The 17,921-nt window shown below is 47.3% G+C and overlaps 1 protein-coding gene across 1 annotated transcript in view; it reads right to left on the reverse strand.

Moving 5' to 3' along the window:
* Window positions 1–330: 330 nt before the first annotated feature.
* The window catches only part of SLC45A2 (solute carrier family 45 member 2), a 164,345-nt gene continuing 146,754 nt past the window's right edge, over window positions 331–17,921 (reverse strand). Inside the window, exon 7 of the mRNA XM_073543902.1 lies at window positions 331–632. Within this exon, the coding sequence (XP_073400003.1) occupies window positions 408–632 (225 nt within the window). The 3' untranslated portion in view covers window positions 331–407. The remainder of the gene's footprint in view (window positions 633–17,921) is intronic.

A 17,921-nucleotide genomic window follows, 5' to 3' on the forward strand; every position in this document is an offset into this window, starting at 1 on the left:
CTGCTGACCAGGAAACAAGGAAAGGGGAGCTTCAAGGGGGTATACAGTGGCCGGCGCTTACATTTAATTAAAGGAGATAGTACTGTGTCAGCACAGCACAGCTGCCAAACCGCAGCGGCCGTCGCGGGCCCCCTCACCCATCCATGCCCCCTCACCTGTCTGGGCCCCATAGCAGCTGTGTGGTCTGCTACTATTGGCGGTACGCCCCTGCACCCAAGGGGCCAAAATGACTCCTTTTCCATGTATGAGGATACTAAAAACCAACCGGCGGTAACTGTTACAGCAATGAGGACCCAAAATCTGGACGTTCAAATGCAAAACAATACAAAATTTTGACTTTTTAATTTTTATTATTTTACAAAACATGTATTTTTTATTACATATAGCAGCTCAGGAGAAACCAGGGTTTATTCCACATATCTGACAAATATTGCGACAAAGCAGCAGCCAATTAGTGACGCGGCAGAAGCGGAAATGACGACAACCACCACACTCCCAGCGAGGCTGACCAAGAATCCGAGACCACCGCCAACAATGATCTGGGCCAGCTGCACCATGCAGGTAAGAGCCGCACAGTCGATTCCTTTTCCTCGGTGAACTTTGCTTATCTTTCCATCAAGCTGTGCTTCGCCCTGAAGGATCAAACAGCAGGAAATTAGCTTTAATATGTGTGAGTCACCGAACCACAGGAAGAGTAGTGTCATCCATGACAGGACAAGGCATTACCGTGTATGACATACCAAGACCCTCGGCAGTTCACAAATGTATTTCTTATTAGGCCCATGATGTTCTTACTAGCGGGGTGCAACCTACATTACTCTAGTTCTCGTGAAACTTCAATGTTCAACACTGATAGTCAAAGGCTCTAAGGGGAATTACATTCTTATGCCAATTGAAGCCAAGCCCACCCTAGCCTGTCATTACTGAAAGGTCTCAGACCCAGAAGTCATGTACACCCAGAAGGCGCCCCTACAATCCCACATGGACACTTCACACTCTACAGGAGAGAGGATCCTGCACATAAGAGCTGCCACTCTACAGGAGTGAGGATCCTGCACATAAGAGCTGACACTCTACAGGAGTGAGGACCCTGCACATAAGAGCTGACACTCTACAGGAGAGAGGACCCTGTACATAAGAGCTGACACTCTACAGGAGAGAGGATCCTGCACATAAGAGCTGACACTCTACAGGAGAGAGGATCCTGCATATAAGAGCTGACACTCTACAGGAGAGAGAACCCTGCACATAAGAGATGACACTCTACAGGAGTGAGGACCCTGTACATAAGAGCTGACCCTCTACAGGCGAGAGGATCCTGCACATAAGAACTGACACTCTACAGGCGAGAGGATCCTGCACATAAGAGCTGACCCTCTACAGGCGAGAGGATCCTGCACATAAGAGCTGACACTCTACAGGAGAGAGGACCCTGCATATGTGGCGCCCCTGAGGCTCAGTCGCCACAGAGGTACTGCACCTTCTCCTAAGGTGTCGTGCCCCGCCAACTAGGTAAGTTGGGAACTCCTTTCCACCCTCCAACACCTGCATCCCACACACAGGATAGTTCAGTAGGTCCACCTAGCAGCTTCAGGCTGGGGGTAGCAGAGCACCCTTCGTGGAACCCTGCTTCGTAACACGAGATGTGCTGGGAGGTGGGTGGAGTTAGTATAAAAGAGTGGGAAGGTTTAGAATTGCAGGGCAGTCTGGGGTGAGTCCCAGAGAAGGAGGTCAGTCTGACAGAAGGTCAGCCTGAGGGGAGCTCAAGGCGGAGGAAAGCAGTCAGTCAAGAGCGGCTGAGGACCGGTCTTAGTGGAACGAGCCCCCTAGAAGAGAGATAGAAGAGAGAGTGCGGCAGCTGCCTCAGTGATCTGAGCCAGCTGGCACGGGAAAGAGAAGAGAAGGAGACATAGACCTGCAACCTAAGCTTCCATAAGAGAGAGAACGAACAGCGCGGAACGAAGGAGTAGGAGAACAGAGAGGAGTTGTGGGTTGGAAGAGGAACCCTGCCTATAGGTTCTCAGCGCAAGGCCGGGGCCCTGTCCCCGAGGTTGTATGGACACTTATGGTTCTGCAGCAGACACCGGTGGAGTAGTTGGCTGTAAATGCACTACTCCCATCCAAGACTTGGGACACAACAGCAACTGATTTGCGAGCCAGGACTCTGAGAGGAGTCCCCGATAGAGGCTACAGCTCTCTGTCATACAAGTAAGGTTCTTGGAACATCTGACAGGAGGAATTCCAGAGAACTACGGTACTGGGGCTCTTCACATTAAAAGGCGCTATAGAGGAGTCATTCAGGAAAGGCACATGTTGGCGGAGTGTTGGCGAGGAGAACCCTGACTTGCCCGGGAGGTTGATTGAGTCTCTACCCCGGAGGACACGGCACGGAGGCAGGCACCAGTGGGTACCACGAACTGTGAGTAAAGCTTTGAAACTGCAAGCCCTGGTGTCCTCCATTCATTCACCGCTAACACCTTTAGCACCGCTACATCTGGGTACCAGCATCTATACCATTCTGTGCCTCTCCTCATCCATTGCACCCACACTGCCCTGGGACTACAGCTCCACCTGTGGGGAGCTACACCATCTTTGCTGCACCACACCATCAGTCCCAGTGGATCTACATGCAGCGTTGGTTCAACATCTTACTTGACAAACACCAAGGGTGGCGTCACGAACTATTCAACTAACCTATAACACTATTGACATCACCGCCATGATATTGGGCGCCCAAGGCCACGGACCGGGTCACTGCTGCTGTGACACATTCCCCCTGACACCAGCCCGGTACCGGGTACCCCGCTGCCCTGGGTGTGAGGGGTGACCCACATATAAGAGCTGACACTCTACAGGAGAGAGGACCCTGCACATAAGAGCTGACACTCTACAGGAGAGAGAACCCTGCCCATTAGTGCTGACACAATACAGGAGAGAGGAACCTGCACATAAGAGCTGACACTCTACAGGAGAGAGGACCCTGCACATAAGAGCTGACACTCTACAGGAGAGAGGACCCTGCACATAAGAGCTGACACTCTACAGGAGAGAGGACCCCGCACATAAGAGCTGACACTCTACAGGAGAGAGGACCCCGCACATAAGAGCTCACACTCTACAGGAGAGAGGACCCTGCACATAAGAGTTGACACTCTACAGGAGAGAGGACCCTGCACATAAGAGCTGACACTCTACAGGAGAGAGGACCCTGCACATAAGAGCTGACACTCTACAGGAGAGAGGACCCCGCACATAAGAGCTGACACTCTACAGGAGAGAGGACCCTGCACATAAGAGCTGACACTCTACAGGAGTGAGAACCCTGCACATAAGAGCTGACACTCTACAGAAGAGAGGATCCTGTACATAAGAGCTGACACTCTACAGGAGAGAGGACCCTGCACATAAGAGCCAACACTCTACAGGAGAGTGGACCCTGCATATAAGAGCTGACACTCTACGAGAGGACCCTGCACATAAGAGCTGACACTCTACAGGAGAGAGGACCTTGCACATAGGAGCTGACACTCTACAGTAGAGAGGACCCTGCACATAAGAGCTGACACTCTACAGGAGAGAGGACCTTGCACATAGGAGCTGACACTCTACAGTAGAGAGGACCCTGCACATAAGAGCTGACACTCTACAGGAGAGAGGACCTTGCACATAGGAGCTGACACTCTACAGTAGAGAGGACCCTGCACATAAGAGCTGACACTCTACAGGAGAGAGGACCCTGCACATAAGAGCTGACACTCTACAGGAGAGAGGACCCTGCACATAAGAGCTGACACTCTACAGGAGAGAGGACCCCGCACATAAGAGCTGACACTCTACAGGAGAGAGGACCCCGCACATAAGAGCTGACACTCTACAGGAGTAAGAACCCTGCACATAAGAGCTGACACTCTACAGGAGAGAGGATCCTGTACATAAGAGCTGACACTCTACAGGAGAGAGGACCCTGCATATAAGAGCTGACACTCTACGAGAGAGAGGACCCTGCACATAAGAGCTGACACTCTACAGGAGAGAGGACCTTGCACATAGGAGCTGACACTCTACAGTAGAGAGGACCCTGCACATAAGAGCTGACACTCTACAGGAGAGAGGATCCTGCACTTAAGAGCTGACACTCCACAGGAGAGAGGACCCTGCACATAAGAGCCGACACACTACAGGAGAGAGGATCCTGCACTTAAGAGCTGACACTCTACAGGAGAGAGGACCCTGCACATAAGAGCTGACACTCTTGGAGCGCCCCGTGCCAGGGCCGTAGGGTACTCGGAGCCGGGCCCGTTGATTTCAATGGGAAGTGTCACGGCAGCGGTGACCCGGTTCGTGGCCCTGGGCGTCCATGTAAAAGGAAATAGTGTGGCTGATGATTAAAGTTTATAAGTGGATGATTCGTGACGCCACCTGTGGTGTTCGGCAATGAAGATGTTAAGCCGACGCTGCAGACAGATCCTCTGGGACAGATGGTGTGGTGCAGCATTGATGTTGTGGCCCTCCACAGGTAGGGCTGTAGTCCTAGGGCAGTGTAGATAGAGAGGTAGTGAGGAGAGGAGAACGGTGCAGTGTTAAGCACAGAGATGTAGCAGTACTGAGTGGGTTGGCTCAGGAATAAGCGGAGGACACCAGGGCATGTAGTTCCAAAGCTTTACTCACAGTCTGTTGAGCATACAGGTGCCCGCATCCGTGCCGTGTCCTCCGGGTCAGGAGCTCAGTCAACCTCCAGACAAGATGAAGTACTCCGTTCCAACACTCCACCAACATATGTGCCTTTTCTGAACGTCTCCTTTCTAGCGCTTGTACTGAAGTACTTGTGGTTGTGTGTTAAACACACAAGTTCCTCCTTTCAGATGTTCTTAGAACTCTACTTGTACGGCAGACAGCTGTAGCCTGCTTCGGGGACTCCTTACTACCAAGTCCCGGCTCACTCACGTTGCTGTTGTGCCCCCAAGTCTTGTGTGGAAATAAAGTGGTGACAACTTCTATTCCTCCGGTGTCTGCTGCAGGACCATTAGTATCCATACAACCTCGGGACCGGACCCCGGCCATGCGCTTAGAACTTGAGGAAGGGCTCCGCTCTAACCCTAGTCATTAGTTCTCTTCTTCTCCTCACGTGACGTACTAATCTTTCTTTCCTATGGAGAATCAGGCTTTCTAGTTCTCTTTCCCATGCCAGCAGTCTCAGGTCACTGAAGACTGCTGCTGCAGCACCTCCTTCACTCCATCCCTCTCAGGGGATCTTCTCTCACAGACAGACCTAGTCAGACTGAAGTAGTCCCAATAATCTCCGCTCTCTTGTGCAGACTAAGCTCCACCCACCTCCCAGCACTCTTCGTGTTCCAAGCAGGGAGCCACCGAAGGTGCTTTGCTACACTACTATGTTGTATGGGATGCAGGTGTTGGAGTGTGGTCAGGTGTCTCCACTTTACCTGAATGGTGGGGTACCACACCTCAGAAAGAGGAGGTGCAGTACCTCTGTGGCGACTGAACCCCCAGGGGCGCCACACTCTACAGGAGAGAGGATCCTGTACATAAGAGCTGACACTCTACAGGAAAGAGGACCCTGCCCATTAGTGCTGACACACTACATGAGAGAGGATCCTGCACATAAGAGCTGACACTCTACAGGAGTGAGGACCCTGTACATAAGAGCTGACACTCTACAGGTAAGAGGACCCTGTACATAAGAGCTGACACTATACAGGTGAGAGGATCCTGCCCATAAGAGCTGACACTCTACAGGAGAGAGGACCCTGCCCATTAGTGCTGATGCTCTACAGGAGAGAAGACCCTGCACATAAGAGCTGACACACTAAAGGAGAGAGGATCCTGTACATAAGAGCAGACACTATGACACTATACAGGAGCGAGGACCCTGCCTACAAGAGCTGACACTGTACAGGAGAGAGGACCCTGCACATAAGAGCTGACACTCTACAGGAGAGAGGATCCTGTACATAAGAGCTGACACTCTACAGGAAAGAGGACCCTGCCCATTAGTGCTGACACACTACATGAGAGAGGATCCTGCACATAAGAGCTGACACTCTACAGGAGTGAGGACCCTGTACATAAGAGCTGACACTCTACAGGTAAGAGGACCCTGTACATAAGAGCTGACACTCTACAGGTGAGAGGACCCTGTACATAAGAGCTGACACTCTACAGGTGAGAGGATCCTGCCCATAAGAGCTGACACTCTACAGGAGAGAGGACCCTGCCCATTAGTGCTGATGCTCTACAGGAGAGAAGACCCTGCACATAAGAGCTGACACACTAAAGGAGAGAGGATCCTGTACATAAGAGCAGACACTATGACACTATACAGGAGCGAGGACCCTGCCTACAAGAGCTGACACTGTACAGGAGAGAGGACCCTGCACATAAGAGCTGACACTCTACAGGAGAGAGGATCCTGCACATAAGAGCTGACACTATACAGGAGAGAGGACCCTGCCTACAAGAGCTGACACTGTACAAGAGAGAGGACCCTGCACATAAGAGCTGACACTCTACCGGACAGAGGACCCTGCACATAAGAGCTGACACACTACAGGAGTGAGGACCCTGTACATAAGAGATGACACTCTACAGGAGAGAGGATCCTGTACATAAGAGCTGACACTCTACAGGAGACAGGACCCTGCACATAAGAGCTGACACACTACAGGAGAGATGATCCTGAACATAAAAGCTGACACTCTACAGAAGAGAGGACCCTGCACATAAGAGCTGACACTCTACAGGAGAGAGGACCCTGCACATAAGAGCTGACACTCTACAGGAGACAGGACCCTGCACATAAGAGCTGACACATTACAGGAGAGAGGATCCTGCACATAAGAGCTGACACATTACAGGAGATAGAATCCTGCACATAAGAGCTGACACTCTACAGGAGAGAGGATCCTGCACATAAGAGCTGACACTCTACAGGAGTGAGGACCCTGTACATAAGAGATGACACTCTACAGGAGAGAGGACCCTGCACATAAGAGCTGACACATTACAGGAGATAGAATCCTGCACATAAGAGCTGACACTCTACAGGAGACAGGACCCTGCACATAAGAGCTGACACACTACAGGAGAGAGGATCCTGAACATAAGAGCTGACACTCTACAGAAGAGAGGACCCTGCACATAAGAGCTGACACTCTACAGGAGAGAGGACCCTGCACATAAGAGCTGACACTCTACAGGAGACAGGACCCTGCACATAAGCGCTGACACATTACAGGAGAGAGGATCCTGCACATAAGAGCTGATACTCTACAGGAGAGAGGACCCTGCCCATTAATGCTGACACTCTACAGGAGAGAGGACAATGCACATAAGAGCTGACACTCTACAGGAGAGAGGACCCTGCACATAAGAGCTGACACTCTACAGAAGAGAGGAACCTGCACATAAGAGCTGACACTCTACAGGAGAGAGGACTCTGCACATAAGTGCCGACACATTACAGGAGATCGGATCCTGCACATAAGAACTGACACTCTACAGGAGTGAGGACCCTGCACATAAGAGCTGACACTCTACAGGAGACAGGACCCTGCACATAAGCGCTGACACATTACAGGAGAGAGGATCCTGCACATAAGAGCTGACACTCTACAGGAGAGAGGACCCTGCACATAAGAGCTGACACTCTACAGGAGAGAGGACCCTGCACATAAGAGCTGACACTCTACAGGAGAGAGGACCCTGCACATGCACATAAGAGCTGACACTCTACAGGAGAGAGGACCCTGCACATAAGAGCTGACACTCTACAGGAGAGAGGACCCTGCACATAAGAGCTGACACACTACAGGAGTGAGGACCCTGTACATAAGAGATGACACTCTACAGGAGAGAGGACCCTGCACATAAGAGCTGACACATTACAGGAGATAGGATCCTGCACATAAGAGCTGACACTCTACAGGAGAGAGGACCCTGCACATAAGAGCTGACACTCTACAGGAGAGAGGACCCTGCACATAAGAGCTGACACATTACAGGAGATAGGATCCTGCACAGAAGAGCTGACACTCTACAAGAGAGAGAGGACCCTGCACATAAGAGCTGACACTCCACAGGAGAGAGGACCCTGTACATAAGAGATGACACTCTACAGGAGAGAGGACCCTGCACATAAGAGCTGACACACTACAGGAGTGAGGACCCTGCACATAAGAGCTGACACACTACAGGAGTGAGGACCCTGCACATAAGAGCTGACACTCTACAGGAGAGAGTATCCTGCACATAAGAGCTGACACACTACAGGAGTGAGGATCCTGCACATAAGAGCTGACACTCTACAGGAGACAGGACCCTGCACATAAGAGCTGACACTCTACAGGAGAGAGAGGACTCTGCACATAATTTGTAGCCAAATCCTCCATCATAACTGAATTAATGCAGTGAGATTAATTAATGTACTTTTTTTTTTACGCAGGACTTTTCAAAACCGATTTCCTCCTTCACTATGATTCATCAGCTTTATCAATATCAACTTTCCTCATCTAATGCTGACAGGGGGAAAATAGGTGACCACTGCAGCCAATCAGTAGCTGCTGACTGACTGAAGCAATTACAGTACTTAATGCCTTCTATTTAAGCGGGGATAAGAGCCAGATGACCGCTGCAGCCAGTCACGGTCCACTAACTGTTTGCAACAGTCAAGGCATTGCAATGAGCTAAAAGACTGATGGGGACGCCAGAAGCAATATGGAGGAATATTGGGGATCTGAAAGGAAAGTTTTTGCTGGGACCCCCCATTGATCTGGATAATGTGGCCAGTCTCAAAAGATTACTGGTTGAGCATGTGCACCTCGCGCGATTCCACATCTATGGGATTGAGGGCACAGCACTAGTGGTGCACATATTTGACAATGGATCCATTCGTGGGGACACTGCAGATCCCCAATCTCGGGATGGGGGGGCCGGAGTAATGTATATAGCTGTAACACTTTAAAGAGTTAGTATTTAGCGCCTTGATCAAATTTTGTCTAAATCCCCACACCAAAACGGAGGATTACGATCCTATCCCCCCCTTCCCGAGTAGCCATATTTAATTCCCTACAATAAGACATTAATAAAATATTTAACCACTTAACGTGTACGATTTCATTCACAGTTAGGGATTCATTTCTCTCTTTCTTTATCCAAGGAAGGAAATAAAAAAAAAAAAACACACCACATTTTCTATCTCGCGGGCTATTAGAGAGGGAGTAGCCTAGTAATGGAATAAAGAAAAAAAATACCCTAATATATTCCAGCTCGACGAGTATAATAACTGTATGCACTTTGTGTTCTGCCGCTAATATTCATTTCCAGATCCCATTTAAAAAGCTACAACGCTCCGGATACGAGAAAAAAAAAATGAGTGACTTCAGCTCCACATCGTGGATGGAAATCTACGCTGCCTAAAGTAAAGGCCTATTTGCCAGAAATGTGCAAATGGAGACAAATAATAGGGTTGAGTGCGGAGGGGCCATAAATGAGGGCGGCTGTATGGACATCTTGGAACCGCATGTTGTAACACCGCAATATAAACCTGGAGGTAGATATTGATGGATAGGGTTAAAGTGACTGAACACATTAGGACACAGACGGCTATTGTCATGTCTTCCTTTAGTTCCATCGGCTTCTAGAAAATAAATGTATCATTAAGAACGAGCTCAAAATGCAACTGTAAGGGGTGTAGTTATAGGGGGTATAAATGTAGAACTTACACCCAGGCCCTGCTGGGTCCCAAGATTTGGACCCATGAGCTTCACGTCATCCAATCCATTGTTTGGTTACTCTCTGGAAGTTCAAGACACTGGGGAGTCCTCCAAAACTCTCAGAGAAGTTTCAGACCATCCCAGACCCTTTTGGAAAGCCATAACTTGGAATGCCCCAATGGCCAAACACACATTAACCTCCACCGGACATGTGACGTACATGCATGACCGACATCAGGTGCGAGTATATAGGTCAGAGGCTGAGACAGCACCACATAACGCAGATGATAGCTGTGTTATACCATCGGCACCTGCCTCTAAAAGTAGCTGAAGAGGCACAATCTAGTTTAGTGACTGTTCTTACTGATCTCCCCCCATTGTCACCATCTTCATACACCAATGAAACCCAGCCACAGGCTTGGCTTCATAGGAGATTTCTACTACGTCACGCAATACAATTGTATTGCAGTATATACACAGTAGTATATACGGTAAAATGATCATAGGATCCAGTGGACTAGGAGGAACTAAAAGTATGGTAAACAAAAAAATTTTAAGAACATAAAAAATAAGTTAAAAAAAAGTTTTATTCCCCACCCTCTTCCCTTCTTTCAATTGATGCAAACTAAAAAAAAAAATAAGATAGTTTTGTGTTTTTGTGTCTACAAAAGTCTGATTTATCGAAGTATAAAAATAATTACAGTAACTCAAAGTAAATAGCATAAAGAGGAAGAAAAAAATAGAAAAAATAGTATTGCCATTATTGCCTGCTCCAAAAAACGTAATAAAAAAATATTCAAAATGTTACTGTCACACAACTCCATTGATGGAGAAATACTTACAGGATCTCAAAATATGGGGATAAAACAATTTTCTTTATACAAGTTGTAAAAAAAAACATCTGAACAGGTCCTGAATGGAGATTATGTGTCACTGAGGTGCCAGGCATCAGTGATGCGAGAGGTGGAGAAGCCGACTCCAGCATGTCTAGTGCCGAGAGGTGTTTTTAATGGGCCCAGATTTTGGATCTGGGTTTTAGGAACGACTGGAAAACCTGGGTGGGACTGGTCGTTCCCATACTGCAATCCAGTAAGTGTAGCTGGTGTAAAAGGGCAGCTGAGCTTCTTCAGAGTTGTCTGAGAGTAGAGATGAAAACACCTCTGGGACTTGGTTCAGTAAAGGTGAAGGGACCTGTGAATCTGATCCTTTGCAGACTTGATGGACTTAGTTGTAAACGGGTGACACTGTACTTACTATGGACATTGTTTTCTTCTGTTATACTTTTATACCAGAAAGGCTAGATTTGTTTGGTCTGGAGTCTTTCAAAGTTTAGGGAGATAATAAACTTCACCTGCTTGGACTCAACCGCTTTGCCTTCTTGTACTTGTGTGAAAGCTATCAACTGCCTGAAAGTGAGCAAAACCCCTACAAAGATTGTGAACTTTTTTTTTTTACTAAGTAAATAAAAAAAAATTACATGATTTTGCTAGTTCCATAATAGAACTGACCTGGAGAATCAAGTCAGGTCTTTTTTTTTCTGCCCATTGAATGCCATAAAAAAAAGTCCTCCTAGGGCTGTGTCAACGGAAAAATGTAAGTTATTCCTCTTGGAAGAGGAGGAAGTGCAAAAGCGAAAATCGGTCATAGTGAGGAAGCGTTAAGGGGGTGTGGGGTGAGGCTTTGCATCTACAGGACTCCGGAGTTATGGCGGGGATGTGAGAAGTATTGATAGAATGTGAATGAAGTGTTTCAGTGACGTGTGTTGTGCTGCAGATGAGTCAAACGCATACGTGATCTCTTTGCGTGAGGTCTGACTGCAGCAACAATTCAGACGTCACATGGCAACTGAAAATGCTATATTTCCGTGCCATATTGATGATAATCATCACCGTCCATTGATATATCTGTGCTCAGAGGACAAAATCACTTCGGTGGATCAAGCTCCAGAGTTATCAGCCTTGGGAAACCACAGGAAAGTAATATCAAACCGAATTATGGATATATCATTGACAGGTTTGTTGTAGCTAGGATGGTGTGGGTGAGCTCGGAAAAGTAGTGGCCACAATATTCCCCTGGGAAGTGTTGTGGGAAAATACGACATAAATTAGAATCATGTCCTGGCCCAATCTTCCTGTGCATACAATTAGCCATCCTTCTCTCACCTGACCACGGGCACAGGTGAGAATATCTCATCCAATAAAACAAATTGTCAGATCCAGGAGCAACAACGTAAATAGTAGATCAGCCAAAATTTCTGCGATGACTCATTTGCAAAAAAAAAAAAAATTAAAAAAATTAAAAAAAAATCGCGCACTGATATATTCTGTAAGGGCTTTCATTAGTTATCCCTTTTTATTGTATAGTGTCTTTCTGTTATTTCATTTTTTGTAACCTTTTCTAAGCACTGTACTTCTTTTTGTATATGAAATCGAAATGTGATAAGCTTGTTCCTTGCTGCTGTAAATGTTCCCACAACCTCAAAGAGGGAAAGTATTACATCTTGTGTTACCTTGTGTATGCCAGAGGGCAATAAATGTACCTGTCAGGTGTTTGAAAAAGCTGAGTGCATGCCAGTGTGTAACCCAGGGCAGGCGTCTTAGTGGCTTATCGAAGCAGCCAATGGTGGCATTAAAAAGTGTGTTGGGGATGCATGCACATGCTGGGCGAGGCACTGTACGAGCGGGTGTGAGAAGTGGAGCTCCCCTTTACAGTTGCATCAGAGTCATATGTGCAGCAGGTGAGCCGTATTCGTTACATAAAACTTCCATTACTTTGATTATATTCACAACTTCAATATTATGGAGTGCACCACTCCTCTGCCTCCGAGCTTTCCGGTGCTCAGGGTTGGTGCGCTACTGAAGATTGACAGCTCTGCATGGTCGTACTGATGTTCTGAAGTTGACACTCTCCTAGGCTGCTAGCAGAAAGTTTTGACCCTCTGGCATGCATGCCTTTCAACTGCCCCAGATCCAGTGGGGGAGACCCAAATTTGGGGAGCTCAGAGCACAGATACAGTTGAATATATTGATGGAGCAAGAAGCCATCAAAACCTTGCTCCACACCATTTCATCTGGGTAGAGCCTTGTCAAATGGCCATTTCAGTAACCCAAGAGTAGCAAGCAGAGATGGGACAGGCAAGTATGATAAGTGTGGGGGCATGATACAGTGTGGGGGACTGTAATAGGTATCATGCTGTATGAGGGGGTATCATAATATGGTAAAATATAACAGTATGATGCTTCTACAGTACCACAAACCATATTATGTATGGGGGTGGGTCTATGGAGGCATTATACTATATTGTGGAGGGACCGTGAGGTCATCATTCCTTGTTTGACAGCCTCGGGGGCATCATGCTCTTTCAAGGACTGTAGGTCATCATACTATGTGTGGGGACCCCAAACTGTGTATGTGGGGCTGTAGGAGCATCATAATGTGTGAGGGGCTGAAAATGCATGAAGGGTCTGTGTGGCCAGCATACTGTGTGCGGGGCACTGTGGGAGCTTCATAATGCATGAGTCTCTGGGGGCATCATATTGTATATCCGAGAGGGCTGTGGTGGATATCATATGGTTTAGGAGAATGTGTAGGAGGAGGAGTCCCCGCTGTGTGCCTGGGCCTGAACCAAGGGGACTGTCACCAAGGTTCCTAGGGGACTTGTTTCCAGGGGACAGTATTAGGAGTCGGACCCCAGAGAGTTCCAGAAAGGTTGGGGGAGGAGCTATAAAAGGGGCTGAGGACGCCAGCAGACGTCAGACGACGGGGCAGGAGAGAAGGAGCAAGGAAGCTAGAGGGCGCCAGAGAGCAAGAGCCAGAGACAAGAGAGGAGAGCTGCGACTGAGGAGACTGAAGGGAGACTCACCGCGGACAGAAGGGAGACGGCACCGAGCCATCCAGCAGAGGAACACTGTCCGCGCTCCTAACGGCCGTCACCACCTGACTCCAGCCCGCGGTTGTGGCCTGTCCGCTACCGCCAGACTCCAGCCCACAGCTGCGGCCTATCCGCTGCTGCCCGCGGCCACCACCATCAGACTCCAGCCCGCGGCTGCGGCCTGTCCGCTGCCACCCGCGGCCATCGCCACTCCACTCCAGCCCGTGGCCTGTCTGCTGCCACCCGCGGCCGTCGCTGCCCCACTCCAGTTCGCCGCTGCGGCCAGTCCGCCACCACCCGCAGCCGCCGCCGCCTCCAGCCCGCGGCTGTGGCCTCCATTGTCCAGTTCCCAGGCAACGCCATACCGCCTCCGCCGGGAGGCGCAACGCAGAGGAGCTCTCCGGGGGCCTGCTGTGCCCCTTCTTCGCATGGGCGTAGGAATGCCCAAAGTAGATCCTCATCGGCTGGGCCCAGCGGCTGAAACGCCGAAGCATCACCGATCAGCACTCTGCCGGACATCAGAGAGGATGTGACACGTTGTAGTTAACATTCAGGACCCGTAGTCGGCCCTATAGTGACAGGTCTTTGCCGGGTTAGTCGTGTTTGTGGTACCAGTGTACTCTTGTTCTGATCCCTGCGAGGATAACTGCTGTTAGCTTGTTTGGTTGCTCGAGATAGCCCCTATAGGCATCTATATAGATATATAAAAGCTACATCTTAAAGTTCATACCGTCTCCCTTCTCGTCACTGCATCCCGCGTACCTGCGATTACTACATTTGTACTGTGTGGTATCATACTGGTGTTTGATGGACATTCGGGGGGGGGGGCAATAAATGCGGTGAGGTGTGGGAATTTTTTCTGTGAGGGGCTGTGCAAGTTTAGGGTCAATAAAGTATCTTTTAAGGATTGATTTTTTTTGTATATGAGCCGTTGAATAATTAATCCAGAATTATATTTATTAAGAATTTTTGTTACTTAGGGATAAAACCACCCACGAACCTCCAGAGAGGTAAGCTGAAAAAGGGTTTTTTTAATTTGAGCAAGTTCCATTATCCATTTCCCCGGAACGTTGTATAAACGTCTCCAAAAATTTAAGGACTAAAATTTCTGTCTCCAACATTAAATCTTCCTTCTAGCCAAAACTGAATTTGTCAAAAAGGTAACTCTTTTTGTTTCCCCACTTTACTAACCTATGTGTGGTTCTACCATAACTCCCCAGCAGCACACTCGCCATCTTGTAGTTATATTTGACTGAGAGCTTTCATTCATTCCATACATCCAATCACTCACTCATGTCACCTGCACCTTAAAAACATCTCTAGAAATTGACTTTTTCTTACCGTTGACTCTGCAAAAACTCTTACTGCTGCTCAGATTCATTCTCGTCCTTACCACTGCAGTGCCAGGATCATATTTCTGACCAAACGCTACACCGCTGCCTCCACCCTGTGCCAGTAATTGCACCGGTTGCCCATTCGCTACAGAGTACAATATAAACTTATCACTCTTATATACTATGCTTTCTACAGTTCTGCATCATCCTACATCTCCTCCCTCATCTCTGTGTTTCTCCCTACCCATCCTCTTCTCTCTGCTAATGACCCAATAATAACATCTTCAATAAGCCGAACCCCTCACGCTCATCTCTGGGACTTTTCTTGTGTTCAAGCAAAACTAAAAATCAAGCATCAGATTCTTCTCGTAAAAGCCATAACTGCATTAAAAAAATATAAGAGGTTGAAACTTCATCTCCAAAAAAACTTTACAAAAGTTGTGCAAACTGGTTTCAGACAACTGTCCTTTTTTAATAACGTTATGGCTTTTAACAGAAGAATCTGTTGCTGAATTTTCGCTTTTGCTTCTGTTAATCTCTTGTCATAATACAAGTCTCCATGCAATGGATCCTCTTATCGGTGAGCTGAATTTTTCTTTTCTCATGTGCTGCACCAGTTTTCTGGAATGCGATACCCCAGACAATCCAGTTAATTCCCAGTATTCACAGATTAAAGCATGCTCCAAAAACTCATTTCTTTAAACTAGTCCATCACCTCAACTCACTAATCTAAACAACCATTCTTGGTTTGCTCTCCCAAGCACTCAGTAGCACTTTGTACCTGTACTTGAACTCATAATGACTGGTGAGGGGGTCCATGCAGCCTTATTTGAATGCCCCTATTTATTATACTGATGGCTGGACCATAGATGACAAAGGTCCTTATTTTTACACTTTGTATTACCCCTAGTTCCTCATAGATTGTAAGCTGGTGAGCAGGACCCTCATTCCTCTTGGTATGGGTTGAATTATATGTTCCTATGCAGTGTCTTATATTGTTTCTACAAGAACCCTCTGAATTGCAAATTACTGCTGATAATGTTAGAGCTATGGAAATAAAAAATTTTGTAATTAAGAAGACAGTAGATGACACTTGGTGTTTAGGAAAACACACCACAATCCTCTACGAAATTTTGTAAGACCATGTCAACATTTTCAAAACCATGGCCTTAAAGAGAACTCTGTAATTCATGACTTAGATGGAGGTATCTGCTTCCAGGTCCCAACCACCAGAGGTGAAAACACCAAACCAGAAATGAACTACAGTTATGAAAACACTACAGTAATGTAAGCTATGGTGTTGGTTCAACTCCCACTAGTTTTAGCTTGACAATTTTCGAAACCCCGTTTCTGGTGGTTGCGACTTTAGAAGCAGTTATTCCAATCTCATTCTTATCTCAGACATGAAAGGCAAACGGTATAAGATGTGGCCAACATTCTGGGAAAGAAGGATAGGAATGCTCACACAATCTCTTGCACTATGTACTGTTCTTAACCCGACCCTACACAGATCCCATCAGTGCCATCTTCTGATATGTCTCAGTGATGTGCTAGCAAGTACAGTTGTGGCCAAAAGTATTGAAACCCCTGCAATTTTGTCAGATAATACTCAGTTTCTTCCTGAAAATGATTGCAAACACAAATTCTTTGGTATTATTATCTTCATTTAGTTTGTCTTAAATGAAAAAACACAAAAAGAATAGTCCTAAAGCCAAATTGGATATAATTCCACACCAAACATAGAAAAGAAGGTGGACAAAAGTATTGGCACTGTTCGAAAAATCACGTGATGCTTCTCTAATTTGTGTAATTAACAGCACCTGTAACTTACCTGTGGCACCTAACAGGTGTTGGCAATAACTAAATCACACTTGCAGCCAGTTGACATGGATTAAAGTTGACTCAACCTCTGTCCTGTGTCCTTGTGTGTACCACATTGAGCATGGAGAAAAGAAAGAAGACCAAAGAACTGTCTGAGGACTTGAGAAACCAAATTGTGAGGAAGCATGAGCAATCTCAAGGCTACAAGTCCATCTCCAAAGACCTGAATGTTCCTGTGTCTACCGTGCGCAGTGTCATCAAGAAGTTTAAAGCCCATGGCACTGTGGCTAACCTCCCTAGATTTGGACGGAAAAGAAAAATTGACAAGAGATTTCAACGCAAGATTGTGCGGATGTTGGATAAAGAACCTCGACTAACATCCAAACAAGTTCAAGCTGCCCTGCAGTCCGAGGGTACAACAGTGTCAACCCATGCTATCCGTCGGCGTCTGAATGAAAAGGGACTGTTTGGTAGGAGACCCCGGAAGACCCCACTTCTTACCCCGAGACATAAAAAAGCCAGGCTGGAGTTTGCCAAAACTTACCTGAAAAAGCCTAAAACATTTTGGAAGAATGTTCTCTGGTCAGATGAGACAAAAGTAGAGCTTTTTGGGCAAAGGCATCAACATAGAGTTTATAGGAGAAAAAAAAGAGGCATTCAAAGAAAAGAACACCGTCCCTACAGTCAAACATGGCGGAGGTTCCCTGATGTTTTGGGGGTTGTTTTGCTACCTCTGGCACTGAACTGCTTGACCGTGTACATGGCATTATGAAGTCTGAAGACTACCAACAAATTTTGCAGCATAATGTAGGGCCCAGTATGAGAAAGCTGGGTCTCCCTCAGAGGTCATGGGTCTTCCAGCAGGACAATGACCCAAAACACACTTCAAAAAGCACTAGAAAATGGTTTGAGAGAAAGCACTGGAGACTTCTAAGGTGGCCAGCAATGAGTCCAGACCTGAATCCCATAGAACACCTGTGGAGAGATCTAAAAATGGCAGTTTGGAGAAGGCACCCTTCAAATATCAGGGACCTGGAGCAGTTTGCCAAAGAAGAATGGTCTAAAATTCCAGCAGAGCATTGTAAGAAACTCATTGATGGTTACCGGAAGCGGTTGGTCGCAGTTATTTTGGCAAAAGGTTGTGCAACCAAGTATTAGGCTGAGGGT

This window comes from Dendrobates tinctorius, unplaced genomic scaffold (assembly GCF_039654945.1).
Source record: "Dendrobates tinctorius isolate UK_male_01 unplaced genomic scaffold, ASM3965494v1 ptg000135l, whole genome shotgun sequence".
In the NCBI taxonomy this organism is placed as follows: domain Eukaryota; kingdom Metazoa; phylum Chordata; class Amphibia; order Anura; family Dendrobatidae; genus Dendrobates; species Dendrobates tinctorius.